Raw genomic sequence first — 22,735 nt, forward strand, 5'->3', positions numbered from 1 at the left:
GACACCCGATCCTCCCCACGGCTCGGCAGGAATGGTTTACCCCGCGGTCGTCCCCTAGCAGGGCGGAGCTGCAGGAGGAAGTCGCCATGAGGAGCGGGGTGGGGGCGCGCACCGCCCGGTTGGCGGCAGAGAGGGGGTGTGAGAGGGGTGCTGTAGGCCTGAACCTTTGCCGCGACCCGTCCGAACGCGCCTCACCGGGCTGCACCGCCCCGGGTCCGCCTTACCGCCTGTGGGACACGGGGGCGCGATGGCTCCCCCCCGGAGAGGTGACCTGAGCCCAGAGGAGAAGGATTTGCTGGGAGTGATAGCTAGAGGTGAGTCGGGCCTTCGCCCCTCCGTGGCTGACGGCGGTAGTGCTGTTCCGGTGGGCCCGGGCCGACCGCGTTCACCTCCTCGCTGCTGGTGAGGTGGCTGCGGGGGGGGGTTATGCCCTGCCGCGTGTCGTAGCTCCGGCGGGCCTCGTAGAGGCCGGGTGGCCCCGCCGCTAGCACCCCTGAGGACTTGTGGTGGCAGGCGTAGAGCAGCGCCGCGGCCCCTCGGCGAGGCGCTTTGGCCGTTACTGTCCCCGCCGTCGCGCGCCCGGGGCTCCCTTCAGGCCCGGACCATGGACAAGGCGGGGCGCCTTTGGGCCTGTGGTGAGGGCCAGCCTCCCAGCACGCGCCCGTGGGCCTCGTCCGGCGGCTCGCCAGCCGGGAGCATCGCCGTTCGCCTGGCAGCGAGAGCGCTTCCCACTGCGGCCGAACGTGGGGCAGACCTGTGCCATCCCGGGGGTTCAAAGGGTACCGCCTACCTGGCGTGGAGGAAGTGCGCAGTGCTGCACGGTTAGGGCTAGGGAAGCCCAGTCGTTGACTGCCAAGGAGAGCTTACATCTTTCTTACATGTATTTGTATTAGTAACGTACATTGAAGTTTATCTAATGACTTCTATTAATGTGTTCTGGAAAAAGATGTTTTCTTGGGGATAATGCAGCCCTTTAGCCTGTTACAGGTTTCCCTGTGTGCTGTTGCCAGACCAGGATGTCCTAGCAGACAAGATGTTCTTAATTTAAGTGAACTTGAGCTTGTCCGGAGTATTCTACACCTCTTACTCTTGCACTGTTTTATTTTACATGTTGTGTAAGCGTTGCAGTTTCACCATATTCCGTGGTGCATATGCTTATTGCTGGGGGGCTTTCTGTCACACTTGCTGTAACAGCTGGGTTTCACGGTCCAGCAACACAAATTTCACAGGCCTGTCTGGATGGCTACACTTCAAACTATTTTGAAAACAGTGAGCTATGTTCATTAGTTGGAGGTAAACTGAAAGCACCTGATGTGCTTCATGCATTTCTATGTGTAGTTTTGAGGCAATTGGAACCTGTAAGATTTTATTTATAGTTTTGGAGATTAACTCTCAATTATATTAAAATGCTTCTCTGTGTCAGAGATGTGCAAAGGACATTCAGCAATGAATGTACTGTGAAACAGAATTTCAAGGAGACCTTAGAGCAGCTTTCCAGTAGCTAAAAAGGGCCTGTAGGAAAGTTGGAGAGGAACTTTTTACAAGGGCAGGTAGGAATAGGACAAGGAGGAATGGTTTTAAACTCACAGATTTAGATGAGATTTTAGGAAGGAAGTTCTTCCCTGTGAGGGTGGTGAGGAACTGGCACAGATTGCCCAGAGAAGCTGTGGCTGCCCCATCCCTGGCAGTGTTCAAGGCCAGGTTGGATGGGGCTTTGAGCAACCTGGTCTAGTGGAAGGTGTCTCCGCCTGTGGCAGGGGGTTGGAACTGGATGATCTTTAATGTCCCTTCCAACCCAGACTATTAAGTGGTTTACTGGCGGTTAATCTACAAAGGTCTTGATTTTAATCAGGAATGGAACTGATCTTTTTCCTCTTGATTCTCATTTTATCCGTTTTCTCACATCACTTTTTCTCTCTTTTTGTCTGTTTCTTTTACGTGAAGGAAACACTGAGGAGGCTGGAAGGCTACTAGGCAGCAAGAATGTCCGTGTCAATTGCTTGGATGAGGTACAGTGAAATTATACAGGCATTATGCTGGGTTTAGAAAGGAAAATACTAGGTCTGAAGGCCTTCTTATTGTTACATTATATTGTTATACAGACCGCTGGAAATCAGAGTTATCCTGAAGGTACTTCCAGCCTGCAGCTGAATAACGAACCTTTGAAGAGCTACTGTTTTGTGTTTTTGTTTTTGTTTTTTTTTTTTCCAAAGAAAGGTTAAATGTTACTAATTGTTTTAAAGATTAACGTGACTTAAAGTACTACACTGGCAGTATTTTCTCTCAAGTTCAAGCATGAACTTGTGTGTCTGTGAGGTGAGATGAACACTGCAGGAAGACAGATGGGGGTGCTCCCTGACTTCTTGTTCCCTCCACCAAACTTTAGTTCCCTGTGCTTAGGCAGCAGCAGACAGCGTGAGTGATACCTGTCTTCATCTAGTGCTTGCATCTTATCACCCAAAGCCTTATCTTTGCAGAACCATAAACATAGTTGGAGGGTGAGCAGCTGAGTCAGAACTGGAGAACCCGCTCTCTTTTGCAGAGGCTGATGTAGACATGCAGTATATAAAGTGCTACCTGAAAATGGGAGGAAGTCTGCGGAGAAAGGAACCTTGTGTGATGTTCATGTTTTCTAGATCATGCAATATTAATATGAAGTGTAACATGGAAGCAGTTTATCCACGTTGTCATAGTAGAAGGCCCAAAATTGGACAGGGCCAAAACTACCAGTTCATCTGGTTTCCTTTCTGTAATATTGATAGCCTTTCTTGTGCTGCCAACAGATTCATTTTCTGATTGTTCTTCAATACAGTTAAATACTTATACCTTAATTTCTAATGTACGAATTTCAACAAGCTTCTGACAAACTAGTCAAACTAAGCTTACAGTAAACTTTAGAAGGAACCCGAGATATAATATGAGTATGTTTGCAAGTGTGCTTTATTGTATGGACTGTAAAAGCTTTTCCTTTAGTGTAATTGCTGGACTAGTGCTGAATGACTGCACTCTTGATGAAGGATTAGTGCAACGTGCAGGATTACTGTTGAGAGGATATGGTTTATTAATAGAAACCATAACCAAGTTATGCCTCAGGCTGTTGTTAAAGAAGAAATAGTATTAATGATACTTGCCTAATGCTCACATCTGCCTAAATAGACCCAAGGCACATAAGGTGTAATGGATTTCTTGCAGTACCCTTTTATCCCCAAGAGTGGTGTGTAATGATGCATATTAAACAGGAAAGGGTTCAGATTTATTTAGAAGACTTAATCCATCAGTCATCTTACATCAATTTTGAGAATTTTTTTGTTGTTAAGCCATTTTCCCTTTAATGTGTTATTCTAATATCTAGATGCAAATAGAGTGTGTGAAACCCCAGTTAAACATTAGCTTCATCTGTTTTTCAATGTTGCCACAGCTGGAGACTGCTTTGAATGCATCAGGTTTTATTTTCTTCCTCTGCTGCTTTAGCAGCTTATGCTGAAATTCACATTAGTGTTTATATTACTACTATTACTTATTTTATTAATGTTAAGAAATGAGGAAACAGCTGAAAATTGAATGCTTAGATATTAAAATGGGAGCACAATTCAGTTGGGAACTAAAAAACTCATTTTCTTCCTTCAAGTCCTTTTTACGTGAGAGAATCCACAGAATGAGCACAGGTTTAATGTTAAGTCTTTCTTCTAGCTGTAGTACAGCAAACATGCAGTCACAATTTAATAATTTCCACAGGCTGGAGAATCCACAGCACCCAGAAGCAGGCTGTTCCATATTGCACTTCCTGATTTTAAACAATAAACACAAAGATGCCCTTTTAATTTTTGGGTTGATCCTGTATTTGAACTGCTTAGATCTGCCTCTTCTATATTGAACACTACTGTCAATCAGCAATCTTTTCCCTACGTACCTTCAGACAAGGACCAGGTCACATTTTAACATCTTCCAAATGCACTGGCTATTTAAGAAACTTGCCTAAAGCTGTGTTTCTTTAGCGGCTGAGCTGTAATCTTGGCTCTTTTACAAATCCTTTCCAGTTGTTTGAGTTTTTTCCTTCAAAACTGTAGGCATGAGCTGGACACCATATTTCAGCATTTCTTCTGCTGTTGCTATATATCTAGAAAACAAAAAAGTATTTGCTTTTTCTGCCCATGTGCCCAAACTCACTAATCTGCAGTGCTCTACTGGAAGCAAAGTAAGACACCTTTATTCAAATTACTTCCACAGATGTCCCTCTTCCAGAAGGTTGTAGATATCCAGCAGATACAATGCTGCTTTTTCTCTAGCAGCCTTTCTGACCAAATCAGATTTTTGTTGATGTTCCTTTGTGGCTTTAGGTAGTTGAAGAAAGGAAAGGTCTTTAGGCTTAATCACTGCGTTCATGGAAACAAGAAATAACATAGTATATAGCTCTTCCAAAAAGCTTGTCCTTAACAGTTTGGCAGCTTTAAAACTTCAGGGGTATTTAAGCTCAGATGTCCTAAAATGGACATGTAGGTGGGCAATGGAAATGGATGCAAAACAAATGCAAATGTGTTTCATTTATAAATGCACACTGCATAGTTGGTTTTTGTCCTGTTTTAGATGGAGTGCTTGCTAATTTGGAAACATAGTATGGAAGAATTTGTTCAGGAATTTTCTTTCCCCTGGGAGTACAGAGTTTGTAAATAGCATTGTGACTTCATGTGGGCAGTTTGCTGATTTTAACTCCATCCGTTTGCAGGGTGAAGCTGAGATCTCTCAGATTATTGCAGAAGGGCAGTCTAGAGGAAGCATGTTTTTCTGTGGAAACTGGAAGTTTCCTTCAGTCCTGTTGGTGGTTGAGGTTGCAAAGAGCACTGTACTGCTACAGTCCCATGTTTTCTGCAGATCTGGTAGAGAGACTTGACCTGAAAAGGCTTCATGTTTTTTCTGTAGTTAAAATAATTTTAGGGTCATTCATCATAATCTTATATATAGAACTGTCATTTGGCATTAGCCACATTAGTTTTTCCTCTAGTTTGGTAATTCAGCTGTTCACTTCTGCAACAAAATAAATCTTGTAGAAATGGTCTATATGCTAATTACAGACCTTAATGCTTCCTGGGAATTGAAGCAGCAGCCCGCTTATTTGTGTGTGAGATGTGTAGCTTTACTCATACTCATTATGTTCAGTGGAGGGTTCTTCAGTTAATCTATCTTGCTACTCCAATGTGGACTTCCTATGCCAGCAGAAAATGCCCAGATCCTTAGTCTTTATGGAGGAGAAAGAATTCTATCTTATGATTTTTTATTTCTTTTTCTATAGTATTCCAAAATACACAAACCAAAGAAAATCCAGCAGCTATTAAGACTTATCTGGTTTCAATTCAGGTTGCTGACTGATGCAGACTTCAGCTTTTCATCACTGCAGATGAACAGAAGGATCATCAGATGAATCTAATGTATTACGTATATGAAGCCTACAGTTCAGCATGATTATAAAGGAGAACTGTAGCTACAATTGGCGCTTATTGAACAGTATTTCACGTTATAATTAGTTCTTACTTAGCTATAGCTAAAATGATTTGTGCATGTATTTACTTGCAGTAAGTTTGATAGGTAAGGGCAATCTTACTCAAAAGCTTTAAGGGCGACATTTCTGAAGGTTTTCATCCCATGAATAGTCATGTATTTCTAGATGAGCAGCATTCATTACCATTTCTTTTAAAAGTTGAAAGCATTTTTACAATCCAGTTCCAAATGGCTACCTGAGCCAATCTTGATGAGTTGGTCTAATTTCAGTAGTGCTCTTCCTTTCAGTTTCGAAGAGTTGATTTTGAAGACATACATAACTAATGCAGTTAAGAGCACTTGTGCCACCTGCCCTTTTTTTTTTCATCATTTGTTCCCATTTTAGTAACTTCCCAAGTATTGTCTCAAATAAAAGCCAAACCAACAGTCAGTGTTCAGCTGGAAATTTCCTGAATGAGTAGAACTGGTATTCAGTTGCCTGAATCTGAAGATTAAAACAAGGCACTTTCCATCTTAATATGGGGTTGGGTTCCTCATTGCAAAATGAGCTTGGAGATGTGGATGCATTAACATTGTCAGCATACAAGTGTCTATATGAATTTGTCAGTTAGGGGTTTTACAGCCCTTTCCTGCTTTATTTAGGTAGCTGGTATTTACACATGCAGTGTCATGATGTATCCCAATACCTGCTGAGGGAGCTGCGGCTGTGTGATCCAGCCTATTAAGATGTGCCACATCTTGGCCAAGTTTCCATGGTTGAGAAGAAGGGTGAAGTGAGCATGAGAAGGGTAAAAAAACGCTGGGAATGGTGGGACCACTTGGATTCCTCTTTCCTCTTGTGTAACACAAGTCAGTGTGGCTATTTTAGTAAGGAATCAGAGGCATTGTTATCCACAAAACAATGGCTTTTAAAAACATACATATATGATGCGTGTTCTTACACAGTCAGTATGAGTGTTTTAATGCTTGCAACACAGTTTTTCTTCTGAATATGCACAGGTTACTGGCATGCAAGGAGGTCTCTGTGTTTTTCTTCCTTTGACCCAGCTCTTGTACCCTGGCCACCCTGCTCCCCAATTCCTCTGTTCAATGAAGGCAAAGAAACACTGTTGTTGAAAACATTCTCTCTAGTCCCTAGAAAGCAGAAGGTTGCTTTTCCAGGTTATTCTCTGTTTAGAAATCAAATCTGGTCTTACTCATCCTGTGGAAGCACACCTCTCCCAGGTGCTGGAGTGAGATAGGCTGACCTGCTTGCTGCTTCTCCCACATCTGGTGTCAGAGTCCAGCCTGTCCCTGGTTCTGGTACTCCTCTGCCCCTCCTGCCTTGTGAATCCTTTTTGTCCCCTAATTCCAGCTGATTTAGCCCACTGAGCCTGTAGGGTCCTTTTTTTTTTTTCCCCACCCGTGGCAGCATTAGGTCACCTTAGTTCTTGGAATCCCATCCCTCAGTCTGCTTCTGGTAGGTTTTCAGCACCAGGAACTGGGAAGGGTGGTATCTAATGGCTGGCTGGCTGTGCCGTGAGACATAGCCCCATTGTGCCAGGGAGTCCCTCTTGGTTGATGACCTGAAGAACTTAGTCAGGGGAGGTGACAAGTAATTTCTAGAGGTGCTGCAAACTATTACCCTTGTACAGTCAGACATACAGGGAATACTTACAGCCCTGCAGAAGTTTTGCTCCTTGTAAACCACATACAATCCCTGCAACGTAAACAAGAAACTGGGGTTGATTATTATTTTTGTCCCAGTGATTAAGGTTAAAAGACTGAATTTTTGGTCAGAAGAATGTTACATAGTAGCTGCTAGAAAATTGATTCCTTATCCTATGTTCCGTACTGGAGCAATAATAATTTATTTAATCTCTATGCTTAATAAACTTGTCTTCTAGTCAGTCTTTTAAGTATGTTGTCTTGAAAATCCAAATGTCGTCTGTCAGAAAACAGACTGTTGCTCGACCTGTCTTTGATGTTCAGCCTGGGAAGAGTATTTGCAGTCATTTAGATTTCTGCACAGGGACATGATACAGGACACCAAGCTTTTCCAGATAAGCTTGTTTCTAGCCTGTCCCTTTTTTGTTGGCTGTGAATGTGAAAGGCTGATATTAGTGTAACTATCCATCCAACTTTGTAACAACTGTCTGCATGTTTTTGGCTTGATAGGGTGGGTTTTTTTTTAAATCCAAACCACAGCCTGACACCTTTAAAATTTAATCAAAGGCTTTTAAAGAAGTTTCCCAGGAGGCAAAAAGGAAAGTTTCCCAGAATGACAAAAAAAAAAATCCAACCCTTTCATTTGTCCTGCCATCATCATGTGTGGTTTTTAATTCAAACAACTGGCATTCAAGATGTAACCAAACTTAAAATCATTGTTTTCTTAAAGTTCCTTCTCCAGTCAAAAACCTTACAGTGTTCATCTCCCCTTACAGCAGTTCTTGTCTGCACTGCCAAAGGAGAGGAATCCATCCTATGACTCCAGACTGGGATGGGTCCATGAAAATGGAATGGCTGTCAATGTAATGTAATGGAACATATAAATATTAGGATAAAAAGCCTTTACTTAACCTTTGTAGGACCACAAATGAAACCTAGCAAAACTGATCTTAAATCTGTTTTGTGTTTCTGAAGTGATCCCTTCAGGTTTTTTGTTTCTTTGATGGCAACTTATATTGCAGCTTACCATAATATTTCACATTACTAAAATATAATGCATAAAGTAATAACTTTTTATTGCTTTCAGTTAGGATGGGTAATAATGACAATCTAGTACTTAAAATTTGTTATAGTTTTAATTTCCCCGATTTCCATCATCTTTAGGATTTTTTATTATACTGTTAAATTTAACTCACTTGGATTTTATTCTACCATAAATTGAAACAAGAAATATATTAAGGCTCAAACTGACAGTTGCATTATGTCAGAGTGTCCTATTACCGTGTGTTTACAGATCTGCGGTAATGATGTACCCGAGTGTATTTGTGCATACAGCATTAACCTGCAAAAAAGGAAGAAAATGACATTTCTTTTTCCTTCAGGGACAAACTGAAGCACACTCCCTTGTTGGAGAATGTTCTTGGGCAATTACTGTGTCTTGGCTGATAATATGAATCCTGACTTGATGTTAAGTGAAAATAAGCAGCATATTGGAAAAAGCATGCTAGATTCTAAAACGAGAATGTCATGCAGTTTCCTCAAACAGGAATGTTCTTCTTCCTGCCCTTTGAGAGGAGAGAGCCTGCACTAACAATTCACCCTGCTTCTGAAAATCTCCCCTAGGGTTTGCCCAGGTTTGCATTCTGATAAAAACACTTTGCCTCCCTTGCTGAAGCTAATGTTTTCTGCACTGGTGCTGTTTATCAAAGGCAAGGTTTGAGATGGTGTCATTGTTAAAGTCTAGGTAGAGGTGTGTATCTGTGCAGTGGCTTTCAGAGCTCTGGCTGATGTAGGATCACAAAGATGGATAAATGAGAGAGAGGAGGATAGCACAATTACCAGTAATCGTGACTAAAAAAGAGCAAGATGGGTTTCAGAAACTGTAAATCTTTGTAATGGCAAAAGCAGCAAGAGCCTATTCCTGATTTTCTTGTTGCTTATCATATAATGCAGAAGAGAAAAGAAATCATGTAGGAGCAAAACAAATTCTCTAAACCAAGCTTTTTCCTGCTAACAGAAGCATTAGTTGTCTTTAACACACTAAAGGCTAGTGACAAATTGGCAGTAAATGGTCTGTTTTCAAGTAGAGCACAGCACTGTCAGAGCAAATGATATGGAAACGGACAATCTACTGCATCTTTTTAGTAACCATGTATTTTCATGAAGATTTTGTTTCTAACAAATCTTACATGAGGCTTTGGTAGTTATACTGAGTATGTATGTACATGTTATCAGTGGGATGAAGATCAAAAGATATAAATAGTTCTTTTATGTATGCTACTTCCTTTCTCTTTTGCTTGTCAGCATGGCATGACCCCTCTAATGCACGCAGCCTACAAAGGGAAAGTAGACATGTGCAGGTTGCTCTTGCGACATGGAGCTGATGTTAACTGCAATGAACACGAGCATGGATATACTGCCTTGATGTTTGCTGGACTTTCAGGTAATTTCTTACTGCGCTTAGAACACTGATTTTGGATACATTGATGGGCACAATTTGCCATAAATTAATAATTTAAAGGAAAATGTTAACATGTTTTTTTATTATTCAGGTTTACAGTTACTTATATGACACATGCAAATATGTCAAGAACAGCTGAGTCATCAGGACAGTGGAATGGGAGAGCTCCTCAGGCTTGGGATCTTTTTTCATATAAAACTCAATTTTGTTCAGTGTTTTGAGGCATAGAGTCTGTCTGTACTTGTCCTTTTTATTCCAGACCTCAAAATTCAGTCTCACATGCCAGTTTCTTGTGCAGCGGTATGCATTCTGTTGAATTATACTGTGTTACACTGAAAAAGATGCTGCACCAAGCTGCCTTTTTTAGGAAGTAGTAATACTTGAGGCTTATCAAACCAATCCAGTATTTTTCAAATTTTGCCTTTCTCCATTATTTTTGCAATTATTTTTGGGCTTTTAAAAATGTGTTTAGAAAGTTTTGAAAAACATGTTATATCACATTGTTGTGGGGTTTTTTTTGTTTTTTTTTGGGGTTTTTTTTCATTTTTTTTTCCCCATGAGACTGCTTATAGCAGTATATCTTCTCCTGTCTCAGCTGGTGGTTTGCAGCTTTCCTTTTGCTGTTCTTTTTCCCCAGTGAAAGGAACAATTATTTCCTTCAGTGAGAAAAAGATGCTCCATAAAGAACATTGTTCCTTCTGGGAAAAAGATTAGGTTTAGGAATATTAGGTTATTTTAAGTATCTTCTTTAGTAGGCCGGGCACTTTTTCCCTAAAAAGAGGTTCTAGGGAAGTTAAGATTTCTTAGCAGGTAGAGTTTAACCTCTTTCATCTTCCTTCCTCATAATTATAAAAAAAGAAGGGCGTGTGTGTTTATGAACCTTAAGTGGCTCTTCAGATTGCTTTTCTGCTACAGCTTTGGTAAAAAGATTGGGAAATTCCAGCATTCTGTGGCATTGAGCAGTATCAGCAGATACTGGGAACAAACTCTCAGAGGTTGTTAAATGACTACAGCTTTGTGGAAAATGCTGTCTTTTTACAATTTGCTCGCAGCTGAGCTTTTAACCTGTCATCCCAGGTTTGAATGCTTCCTGAAAGCTGACTTTTAAGTTCTGTTATCTGTGAGTGCAAAAGGAGCACCATACACTGACACAATGCCTTTGCTTTTAAATAAGAAGCATTCGTTTCTATCCACCACCCCTTTCTTTTTTTTATATTCACTTTTCTGTATGTAGCATATGCACAAAACCTGATAAAGTAAGAATACCTTTGAAAGCAGAACTACACAGTGGTGACAAGTGTCCTTATTAGTCTCTGAAGGGCACCAATTAAGTCATCTAATTTTCCCATAAAATTTTAGCTTCATTTTACTTGGTATTTAGCCCAGTCTGAACACCCAGTTCCCGCTGTGGAGAAAGGAACAATCTGTTCTCTTCTCTATGCTCCTGATACATAATAGTACTGGATTTATTTTTCTTCTTAGAATAGCAAATGTTGTAGTTGAACTGTCGAGCTATATTAGTAGAATTTGCTTCTATACTGCTATCTGGAGGGATCAAGCTCCTTGTAGTTACATGCCTATGATTCCCATAAGCTCCACAGGGAGCTGGATGTGCGTTACAGAGAGCAGAGTTACACCCCGCCTGAATTTAGTTTTTACTTTGATTTGACCCTCTGGAACCATAAATATGGAGGCAGCACTGTGCCTTTCTCTTAATCTGTTCTTAAAATAATGACATTAAGAACATTTAATTCCCTCAGCATTATTCCTGGTCTTTTAAGAAATAAACTTGTTTTTCTACAGCATAAAAAATTACAAGTTCTTATTCCCCATATCTTCACCCAAATTCAGGGAACAAAGAAATCACCTGGATGATGTTAGAGGCTGGAGCAGAGACTGATGTTGTCAACTCTGTGGGAAGGACAGCAGCTCAGATGGCTGCTTTTGTGGGTAAGGTGAAAGTTGGTTTATTTCCTAAATTCCTAAAGAAGTAAAATGTTAGATTCTGATGTTTTTTTTCTTGGAGGAGCATTATTTAATGACTGGTTCTGAACTGAGTCAGTTGTGCAGCTTTTTTTTTACCACATTTTTTCCTATTCCCATGCTTTAGCTTCATAAAAGCACAAATTATCTCATTTGTGGGAATAGATGCTGCTGTTCTCCACATGTGCAAGTTTTTTCAATGTCTTCACTTTCCAAACAGTAAGAGGAAGCTGGTGACATTGGAGGTGTCTGAAATGCAGTGCAAAGTGTGTAACTGGAGCTTCCTTTGTGGGAAGGAACAAACGTAGCACAGCAGTAGGAGTCAGGAACTCTGATATGAGCTTTGCCACTAGTATGGAGTGTGCTATAGGAGGGTTGCCTCTGGCCCTTCCCTCTCTGCATTTGGAAGGGGAAGAAGGCTTGGAACCTCTTCTGAAGTATCAGTACTTACTAACCTGAACTAGAGTAGAAAAAGAGAAGGGTTCCAGTATGCTATGTGATCCTGGGCAAAAACATGCAACCAGGCTTTTTTCTGTTATGTTTCTTTTTCTTATCTTTTTTTTTCCTAAACACTTCTTTAACCACTTTGACAGTGCTGGGAGATTTTATGATTAATGCTAACAGAAAAAAGTAGGGTCATTTTAATGACTCGCCTATCACTGCCCAGATAACCTTCCAAAAAAAAACCAAAAAGGAGGACCTGTATTTTCACTTGAACACAACCTTCTTATGTTGTTCAAACATCTGAGAACTCCCTTGTTAAGTCCCTTAGGTGTTCTGAATTCAAGAGCCCACCTTGCCATTTAGATTTATTTCCTTGAATAGGCAGTTAGTGCAGTTTCAATTTCAATCTTACCTCATTCTGTTCTTTCAAAGAGGGGAAGATTGACATAGCTCACTTGAGGTTCAAACAGCAAAACGTTAACTATTCACTAGTATGTCAGAGAAGTCTGCTCTTATTAATTATTCTTTGCATTTGGAGAGTCTTTTCCAATGTGATGCTGAATTGAATTATTAGGTGAATGGGGAATGTTATATCATAATTTTGGAGAATTCTTGTATACGATCTTGTATAAAATCTTAATGCATCAAGATAGAATAAATATTTTCGGGCATACTGAGATATGCTACTCTCTAAAAGTCTGAATATTGTAATCCGTTCCTGTTCTTTTTTATTCTCTGTCCAATCAAAATTAATTCAGCTGTCTCTGGGAAGTGAGAATACTTCTTCCCCTGTCATTTGTCTTACACTATGCTCTACTAGCTTAGAACAGTCTCTTCTAAAATAGTGGAGGGTTTTAAATGCTGGAATGTGGTTGTCTGTGTCATCTTGTACTGATTAATAGGATTAGTGCCAAGATAGATCAGTCAATTTAATGAATGTAGTACTGAGCCAGAGAAGCTAAATTTTACTTTCCCTTTACCCAAGTAATCCATCATGTTGTCAGATGTAGAAAACAAGAAGGGGGTGTAGCTTCTCTCATCTGGTTACTTTCATCATGGTCCTTGGGTTTTTTGGTAAATTTCAAGCATATTCAGTTTTTATAATTTCTCCCACTTTAGGTTAATACGCTCCTGTCTGTTTCACGTCTGAAAAACTACAAACCTCAGTACAACTGTCATTCATTTTTTAAAGTACAAAGTGGGGAGAACTCTTGAGAAAACATTAACACCAGTATGAGACTACCAGCACAGTATAACTTTCGGGAGGAAAACCTGTTCTCTTAGATCTGGCTTGCTAATGAAAGAGGATGCAGGAAGGGGATGGAGCTGTCAAAATGAAACTTCATGTAGTCATTCCCTGTTGGGAGTCCCTTAATGAACGTAAAAGTTACATACAAAAGAATAGCAAGAGGTATGCCCATAACCAGTGCAAAGCATATCACACTAAGCTCCGTTGTGGGTAATTCTCACCTGTAGTGCTTAGGTTAGATTTCAGTTTAGGTCTTTTTTTTGTTGTTGTTGTTTTTGTTCTTATTTCATTGCACTAGTGATTTCTTTTGGTTTGTTTTTTTCTTTTCCTTGTGTGCCTTTAGGTCAACATGACTGTGTGACTGTCATCAACAATTTCTTTCCCCGTGAAAGGCTGGACTACTATACTAAACCACAAGGCTTAGATAAAGAACCAAAACTGCCAGTAAAACTAGCTGGACCTCTACATAAAATTATTACTACTACTAACATGCATCCTGTTAAGGTGAAGTAATGTGTACGTTGTACGTGCTTGTTGGTGTGGGAACTGTTTCTCTATGTCAGAAAGCATTCAGCTCTTTTGAGAGTCCAGCTGAGATCAAAACCATCATCTGTTAATTCAGATGCTTCTGAAAATGAGAAAGAATTGGGCTCAACATTTAGACATGATTAGAAAATGAAGCTATTTCAGTGTTTATATACACCAGAACCTAACTAATGCCTATCGGAGGTTCTTATTTTTTTTACATCAACAACGATAAATGGCTTTCTTTTTTGGCATTCTGTTTTCTTCCTGGCCCCACTTGAAGTGGAAACGAAACAATTTCCTATCTTAACAAATTTCACTGTTCTCTGAGTGCTTGTCTCAGCACTGGTTCACCATGGTAACATCTACTGCTGCTGCTGTTTCTGAAAGGATGGGCAAGAGACCTTTATTTTTACTTCCCAGTATATTTGCTGAAAACAATGTTTTTTATGGTTTGTTCCTCCAGCATAGTTCAGAGAAATGAATTCACCTAAATTCATAGCCATATTCCTTGGGTGCATGTTCCTTACCATGCAAAGTTAGGAATTTTTCAACAGTTGTCAGCTAGGTATCTGCAGTACATACAAACAGTAATGCACTGGTGGCAGCTAGTTTAGGGAGTAGAGGATATAGTTTCATCTTAAAATGGTTAGTTCAGTGCTTTACTAGTCTGCCTGAAGTTCTACAAGGTTGTGTGAGGTTGATGTGTTCTGCGGAACTGCTTAAATTGTACAAATCCAGTCTATTTTGGGTATTTAGAAGGAATGAGATTTTAGGACAGTGGATGGTAATTTCTGTATCTATTTCTTTTGAAAGGGTTTTGAGCAGGTTCTCAGTCTGAAAAAAAATCCATATTTTTAGTGCTAGTCATAATTTTAATTGTTTCTTGTATGGGAACTGTGACTTACAAGGGGAAGACAGTGTAAGACAGAAGTAAGGGAATATTAGAAACTCTACTGAAATTTAGCCACAATGAGCTATATAACCTTTAATGCTAATGCACAAGCTTAAAAATACATTTCCTAATTGGATTCCATTTTCTTCAATCTTTCTCACAGATCGTGTTGCTGGTAAAAGAGAACCCTCTGTTGGCTGAAGCAGAAGCACTGCAGAAATGTTACAGGGTTCTGGATCTAATTTGTGAGAAATGCATGAAGCAGAAAGACATGAATGAAGTACTTGCTATGAAAATGCACTACATCAGCTGTATGTTCCAGAAATGTCTCATGTTTTTAAAAGAGCGAGAAGATAAACTAGATGGATTTATCAAAAGGTACGTGTTTCTACAGAGTTCTGAAGACAGATGGGTGAACCAGCTTCACAGATAGCAGAAAATGACAACTGTGATAATAGATTGCGTGTTTTGGATAAGGGATTTGCCAGGTGAATTTTGAAATGCTCCCAGCTGCAGTCACCTCACGGTGGCACTGACTCCCTTTTTTCTGTCTGAGTGGCCTTGTCTTTTCCTGGGGTTACAAAGGAAACGCTCCTAGAGTTTCAGCTACCCACTGGAACTGGTTAGAGCTTGGCAATCACACAGACACCATGAAGGGGCAGAGAGCAACATGTGGTGCAGAAAAAATGAGTGATGGGCTTGAAGAAAGAATTCCTCAGTGTCTAGTATGCATCATCTGGGAACATTACTTTTGCCATTTTGCTTTCCAGCAGTCATACAGGGTGAGATTTTATTTATTTATTTATTTATTTATATTTTTTTCTTCCAAAAACTCGCAAGTAACCAAGAACTACAAATCCTGCTGGCTTTGGGTGAGACTTAAAAACATCTTCAGTATCTACTCAGAGTTATAAAGCCAGTTGATCTTAAGTATCAAAGTAGTGACCTGGCTTTTAGAAGGATCGCATTCCCCAGAGGCTTGTGTGGATTTCTGCCTGATACTGAAGTTATGAAGTCAGCTTTCATGTACTGAGATCAAATAGTTCGTCAGTGATCCCTATAGAAAGGTAGGAACCAACCAGATAAATACAGAGGCATCAGGACTGTAACACATTACTAAACACAAATAAAGCAGAATTTGTGGTTTTAAAGTATCGTGCATTCTTCAGTGTTTATTTTTACAATGCTCCTTTTTAAACACAGCAAAGCATTTTGCTACTTAGGTCACATGTAGGGTCTACAGTAGATGATTATTTTTCTGTGTGTGGTTCAATCAGTAAGTAGTGGTTCCAGAGCATACAATATGAAGTGACTGAATTATTTTGCATTATAATTCTTCTCTGTAGTTTGAAGGAGGGCAGAGTACAGCATGCTGTGTATTTGCTCTTGAGCATCTACTGTGTGATTTCTTATTTGACTCTGGTTTTAAAAAATTCAGTCTCTTGAAAGGGAGAGATAAAGATGGTTTCCCTGTCTATCAAGAGAAGCTCATTCGAGAAAGTATCCGCAAGTTTCCTTACTGTGAAGCTACACTGCTGCAGCAGCTCGTGAGAAGTATTGCTCCTGTCGAAATAGTAAGTCTTTCCTATCAGGAACACACTTTCTAAGCAACTTGCATAGTAAATTCAGTTTAAGCTAAACCATCTTTCTGCTTATCTCTTCTGCAGTGTATTATATTAAACAAAGTTTTTGATGTCCCTCAGCTCTGGCACACTGTGATTTTTATTTTACATATTGCACACAGGTGCTTTAAAATACTTCGGCTAGTAATTTTTTCTTGTGCCTGTCATGAATGCTTATATACCTCTGCTTGTAAAGAAAACAAACAATTTGTTTCTTGTCTCAGAGTTTTCTTTTCCTGCTCTGGAATGCCTATACAGGTTTTCTTTGCGGATTGGCTTTTACAAATTGTAGATTCAGACACAGATGAAAATCATTTTGCACTCTCTTTTTTCATAATGTCTACATTCAGTTTAAGACCTAATAATTTCCCAGATTTCATGCATTCATTATTTCTAGCATACATAAAAAGTTGATAATGCACAACGGTAGAAAAAGAAGAAACATTCTGTGAAGCTCCTTTTGTCAAGGGGTGCAATGTACAAGATGATGCAACATAGAGCAAAATTTGTATCTGAATTAGGAAATCTAAATTACATGTAAAAAAATCCCACTTCAGTTTTCCTCATACGCCTTTGCTAACACTTCATTACAGTGTTATTAATTACATCAAAACAAATCTTACACAAGAGTTACTGTTCTTTTTTAAGAATGTGCTTTCTGGTCTCTGAGACTTTGATGTTATATGTACTACCACTGGGAAGTGGAACAGTTCTGTGACTTGTTTAGATTATGCTGAGCGAATTAAAAATAGCCTCCATCTTAAGTGGCTCCAAGTCTACTCAAATATCCTGAGGCTTAATGCAATCCCTACTGTTTGCTTAAGCCAAAAAAATAAACACAGTGTGAAAACATAAGCCATCATGATGCATTGAGACTTGCTTTAAAGTAACCATTTTCTTTCCTGTCCCCTTTTTTTCTTAGAGGAGTTTGTAGTCTTTTCTGCCTTTAAAGAAATACAGTTTGTTATATGGGGTTTCTGTCTGTAATATAGAAGGGCAAAGGAGAAGATACTGTAAATTATCTGTCTAGCAGCGTTAGACATCCAGTTTGGCATGCAGTTACTTGGATTCACTCTGGGCATTTTAGCATTGATGTAGTGGTTATGATCATGCATATTCCATGGTAATCTAACAGTTTAAGAATTTACTTTGAGCTGGAGCAAATTGGCATTTTTTTTCTCTAGCATTTACATCATCGCCTACAAAGTTAGCCTTAATTTATGGTTACCAGTAAAATACACTAAACTTTCCTGCTTGTATTGCATGGGAAAAATACTGCAAATAGCGTCTAAATACCAATATGAAAATAGTTCTTTTGACAATTTCAAGTTCTGACCATTTGATCTATCACATCTGAGTACACTGAGCACAACAGTGAATAGTTGTATATACACAGTACCATTGTGTATATAGTTGTCTGTACACAACATATCTATGTGCCATTAATCTGTAAAAACCTGCTGTATGTGATCTACCAGCAGGTGGCAGTGTGTGAAGAACACTGAGTTCATTAATAGTTTTCTTCTTTTGTGTCCGCCCATGATAGTCTTGGTTTTTAATCTCATTTCCACCTCTTGTCTTACCTTTCAGGGTTCTGATCCTACTGCTTTCTCTGTACTTACACAAGCTATTACTGGCCAAGTGGGATTTGTGGATGCTGAATTCTGTACAACTTGTGGGGGAAAGGGAGCAAACAAAAGATGTTCAGTATGTAAAATGGTAAGAATCCATAGTTACAATGAATCACATAAAATAGTGCCACTGAGGTGCTGAGGATTTCAAATGCTTTGCTATTTACTGTGTAGACTTGCAGGGAATGGCATGTATGCCTACTCTGAAAATGTGCAAGCCAGCTACTTCTGGGAGAGGTGCCCGAAATTCACTAGTAGGAGTACTTGGATTTCCAAGTGAGTGTGATTAGAATGGAGAATGAGTAAAATTTCTGTACGTTCAGAGTTAATAAAACCAACTATGCTTTATAGATCTGTATGTAGGTTAGAATCGCTCCACGTAACCTTAGAAATTGCTTAAAAATACCATTAATACATGGAGGTACACTAAGAGATGCAAGACTATTGTACATTTGATTTACTACATGAAGATGAATTGATAGCTCTGGTACATTTCAGGTGATGTACTGCGACCAGAACTGCCAGAAAATACACTGGTTTACCCACAAAAAAGTCTGTAAGACTCTGAAGGAAATTCACGAGAAGCAAGAACTAGAAGCTGCCAAAGAAAAAAGGAAACTAGAAAAAAGGCAAAACAAAGGTGAGGATATATAGTTTGTTTGCTGAAACCACAGTTCAGTACTTCTGAAGGTGCCTGGGCCCTCAGTTAGGCTCTTCCCTCCTTTTCAGAACTGCTAGCACAGTGCACAGCACACAGCCCCTGCTTAGTAGAATCGGGGCAAAAAGTTAGTTTACTTTTTTTTTTTTTTCTCTGAAAGCATTGCTTGAAAAGTAAAGGTGCAGTCAGGAGCTGATGCTGTTCCATGCAGTCAGGTTATAAATTCTAGGATGACTCACTTCAGAGTTCACTGTGGGCAACCGTTCATGTCTTCAGTCTGTTATATGCAGAAATGCTTCCTATGTGATCATACATGCCTGTCTTTTTAAAAGAAGAACCACCCTTACCTGTACTCCATGTTTCAGCCATTCTGCGAACAGTGTGAATAAAACATGTTTGAATTGAAAGCTGAAACAACTGTAGTGTCCTACTCTGCTCCTCTATATATTCACAAGTAGTGTAGCAAAACTGAAGATAAATTAATGAAAGCTTCAGAGTAAACTTCCACCAGCTCAAACAGAGCTCTGTCTGTGTGAGGTCTTCTTTGATGAAGCCTGGTTAAATTAGTCACTTTTGTAATTGATCCTAATTTTCCTAGAATTTGTTTTTCTTCAGTAATAAAAATGTTTGCTTGCATATGAGTTCAGTGTTTAGTGATGATGCAGTTTCTCTTTTGTTTAGATGAAGTTCAACTAGTGGAGGGTAGTTCTACAAGTGAAGAACAGACAGACCCTGGTCCAGATGCTACCAAAGCAGATGCAAATCACGCTACTGACCAAGCAGAACAACCTGAATTTACCAAAGAGATGGAGGCACCAGCCCTGCCCCCTGAAAGACCACTGGAAAGTGAGACTGACTTAGCTGACATTGCCCTTCAGAAGATTCAAGGTTCTGAGGAGTAAGAAGAGAATAGGAAGGGATTTAAAAGTTCTGGCTGTGACCCTGCACCACAGGGTCCGAAGGAATTTGTTAGCTGCCCATGTCTGAGTTCTTACAGCGTGGCTTACACAGGACCCCTTTGCAAGGCAACACGTCTCTGTTCATCATGAGGTGAAATACTGGCTCATTTGTCTATTAAGTACTTCAGGCTCTGTTGTAGATAGTCAAAATAGGTATTTATTATCTGATTAAAAACTAGAGTGGCATAGACCTACCTTGTGTGTATACCAGTAGTAAGCATAGTAAAACTCTATGAGTATCTGTGGTTAATCAACCACTTAGTGAAAAATAAAAAGCATTTTATTTGGATTATTCGTGTTTTCAGACACTAAAATTTATTTTAATTGTAATTTAAATATTTTTCCTCAAAGTACACAGAACTTCGCTTAAAAGTATTGGGAAGCCAATTGTTAAATTTCTTTTTTACACCACTTCGTGAAGCTTTATGTGAAGGATTCAGTAGCAGTTCAGTTTCTGAAGAGGCTCATCTGAATTCCTAACTGTTCATGACTAAATATTTTTGACTAGTGAGTGCACAACAAGTAGTGTCTGTTTGGGGGCAAATTTATTAAATGGCAGTGCTGTTTCAGGTATCTCAAGCTGACTGTTAAATGTGAGTTTCAACAGAATTATCTCACTAGTGGCTTGATCAGAAATATTCCAGGTTTATCAAAGTCTAACAAAGGGAAGATCAGAATGACTTAAAATGTTTGGACTGACAAGAATCATGGCTTCTACGTCTCAGCTTTCAGGTAAAGATGCCTTAGAACACACTGGAATTGCTTATTTCTTAGATACAGAAGATGCTTGATATTAGTATTTAATAATGTTCATGCTGAACCTGGTCTTGGTGAATTACATAAAAAATTCATGTGTGCATCGACACAACCGGAACTGATTTCACTTAGGCTTTCAACTAAATACTGCCTCTAGAAAATAGCTTCCCCTAACTGCGCTGTTTTCACTCAGATTTCTTATATGAAATCAGTGGGAATGCCACAACCAAAGGTATCGCTTCCTGCATAAGGATGGCAACATTTGAGATTCTCTGATTGTTGGATGAGTTAACTGGTATTTTGAACATGGCAGTATTCTTCAACTTACAGGAATAAGGACCATTCTCAAAGCAGAGAAAAAATGCTATTAATTTTGTACTATTTAATATATTGAAAACTGTGAGAGTGAGGATACATAAATGCATCTGTGCAGGCAGTGCACCTGTGTTTTAATTTCAAGGATTAGAAAATTGTGAATAATAAAGGGAAAGTTTTTAAAAGAAGGGAGTTGTGTGGCAGTTCTGTTCACCTGTAACACCTGGGACATACAGTGACATTCTCCTTGCTCACACACAGGCCTCCTGTAGCTTGGGTGTACAAGTTTCATTACATGATGGTTGGCAAGCAAGAGATACACACCTGGAACTCAGATATGGGGTCATGATGTAGTCACTATCCACTCTTCGGTCTGGGAATGCAGAAGGCCTGCTGGTTCCCTGATCTACACAGAACATCTGGGGCTCACAGGGGTGTGTTGCTCTTCAAGGTTTCTCTGAATTGCCAGCCCTTTATCAGTGTGGTAGAATCCACAGCACTAATCCTGTTTTCATTCTGCCAGCCAGTGGTTCTTGGTAAAGAAGAAAAGCCCAAGTGACAAGAGAAAGTATGAACACTCAAAGTAGGTGTGAAGTGTGGGATTATGGAGTTGCATTTGTTCTCATCCTAACTTGCAATGGCAGAGGCTTGGAATGGCAGAATGACATACGTTCCTCTCTTTGCAGTGAGTCTCGGAGCAATTGCACTCCAGGTTGGAGTCCTGGTGTGCATCCATGCTCCAGAGCTACCGCTGCCTTCCTCAGCTTGAGCTGGTAACAGCTCTTCTGTTGGAGGGTCATGGTTGACAGGTCCTGCACAAGCCTGGGTGGATGACTGGCTCTGGAATAATCATGTATTGGAGGAAACATCTCATGACAGGGAACTGAAAGTAGAATGAATGTTCACATGCAGGGTACTTATCCCTTTAGCAAGCTCTTAAATGGCAAGATAGCAGTGGAGCCAACAGATGTACTCTTGCACCTTCAAGGGTCTGTGACTCAAAAGACTTTTCTGCCTCCCACTAGGAAAAATTGAATTCTCACCTCCCTCGCTGTTTGGCTAGGTGTAAACATAACAGCTGTGAATCCATCCAGCCTGCTTCATCACAGCTCTCACTGCCTAGTTCACTTTTAGGCTAAGTGGTTTTTAACATTCTTTTCACCCTAGGATGTCTGGTTGAATTAAGAACATATGAAACCTTCTGCAACTACCTGAATGCATCTTCTAGTGAACTAAATATTGCATGTTGAGATTCAAATTTTTGATGCTGGTAGATTTTCAAGTTGTTTCTTCATCTAACTAAAGGGAATTCTCAGCAAAATTTGAAATTAGTTTCGTAATATGAATATTTCTTCATATATAAGTAGCTAATATTATTCCTTTGTCACTAATGGCTGGCTCTAAAGTAGACTCAGCCTAGAAGGACTTGGGAGTGTTGACAAGAAGCTCAACAAGAGCCAGCAGTGTGCGCTTGCAGTCCAGAAAGTCAACCATATCCTGGGCTGCATCAAAAGCAGCATGACCAGCAGATTGAAGGAGGTGATTCCTCTCCTCTGCTCTTGTGAGAGCCGCCTCGAGTACAGCATTCAGCTCTGGGGTCTCCAGCATGAGAAGGGCATTGAACTGTTGGAGTGAGTCCAGAGGAGGCCACAAGGTTGGTAACAGGGCTTGAGCACTTGCCATACAAAGATGGGCTAAGAGGGTCAAGCTTGTTCAGCCTGGAGAAGGCTCCAGGGAAACGTTATAACTGTCTTCCAGTATCTAAAGGGGCTGACAAGAAATCTGGAGAGGGACTTTTTACAAGGACCTGTAGGGACAGGACAAGGCAGAATGGTTTTAAACTGACAGAAGGGATATTCAGATATAGAGAAGAAATGCTTTATTATGAAGGTGGTAAGACACTGGCATAGGTTACCCAGAGAAGCTGTGGGTGTCCCATCCCTGGCAGTGTTCAGGGCCTGGTTGGATGGGGCTTTGAGCAACCTGGTCTAGCAGAAGGTGTCCCTGCCCAGGGCAGGAGGTTGGAACTGGGTGAGCTTTAAGGTCCCTTCCAACCCAAACCATTATATGATTCTATGAACTGACCAAGCTCGAATG

At 40.1% G+C, this 22,735-nt stretch overlaps 1 protein-coding gene across 3 annotated transcripts; it reads left to right on the forward strand.

Moving 5' to 3' along the window:
* The first annotated feature begins 95 nt into the window (after nucleotides 1–95).
* On the forward strand, nucleotides 96–20,826 carry ANKMY2 (ankyrin repeat and MYND domain containing 2). Of its 3 annotated transcripts, none has more exons than XM_061356447.1 (10): nucleotides 96–314; nucleotides 1,945–2,009; nucleotides 9,445–9,583; nucleotides 11,453–11,551; nucleotides 13,621–13,781; nucleotides 14,861–15,075; nucleotides 16,136–16,271; nucleotides 17,910–18,038; nucleotides 18,449–18,590; nucleotides 19,290–20,826. In XM_061356447.1, the coding sequence occupies exons 1-10, from the start codon at nucleotides 248–250 to the stop codon at nucleotides 19,508–19,510; spliced, it is 1,374 nt and encodes a 457-aa protein (XP_061212431.1). In that variant the 5' UTR covers nucleotides 96–247; the 3' UTR covers nucleotides 19,511–20,826. The 3 variants fall into 3 exon arrangements, with proteins under 3 accessions (XP_061212431.1, XP_061212434.1, XP_061212432.1); XM_061356448.1 differs by lacking the exon at nucleotides 96–314 and adding an exon at nucleotides 8,523–8,774 and having other exon boundaries at nucleotides 1,993–2,009; XM_061356450.1 differs by lacking the exon at nucleotides 1,945–2,009 and having other exon boundaries at nucleotides 147–314.
* The last annotated feature ends 1,909 nt before the right edge of the window (nucleotides 20,827–22,735 follow it).

Source organism: Neopsephotus bourkii, unplaced genomic scaffold (assembly GCF_033783945.1).
Source record: "Neopsephotus bourkii isolate Nb327-2 ecotype Australia unplaced genomic scaffold, CSIRO-AGI_Nbou_v1 NB_855, whole genome shotgun sequence".
Taxonomy (NCBI): Eukaryota; Metazoa; Chordata; class Aves; order Psittaciformes; family Psittacidae; genus Neopsephotus; species Neopsephotus bourkii.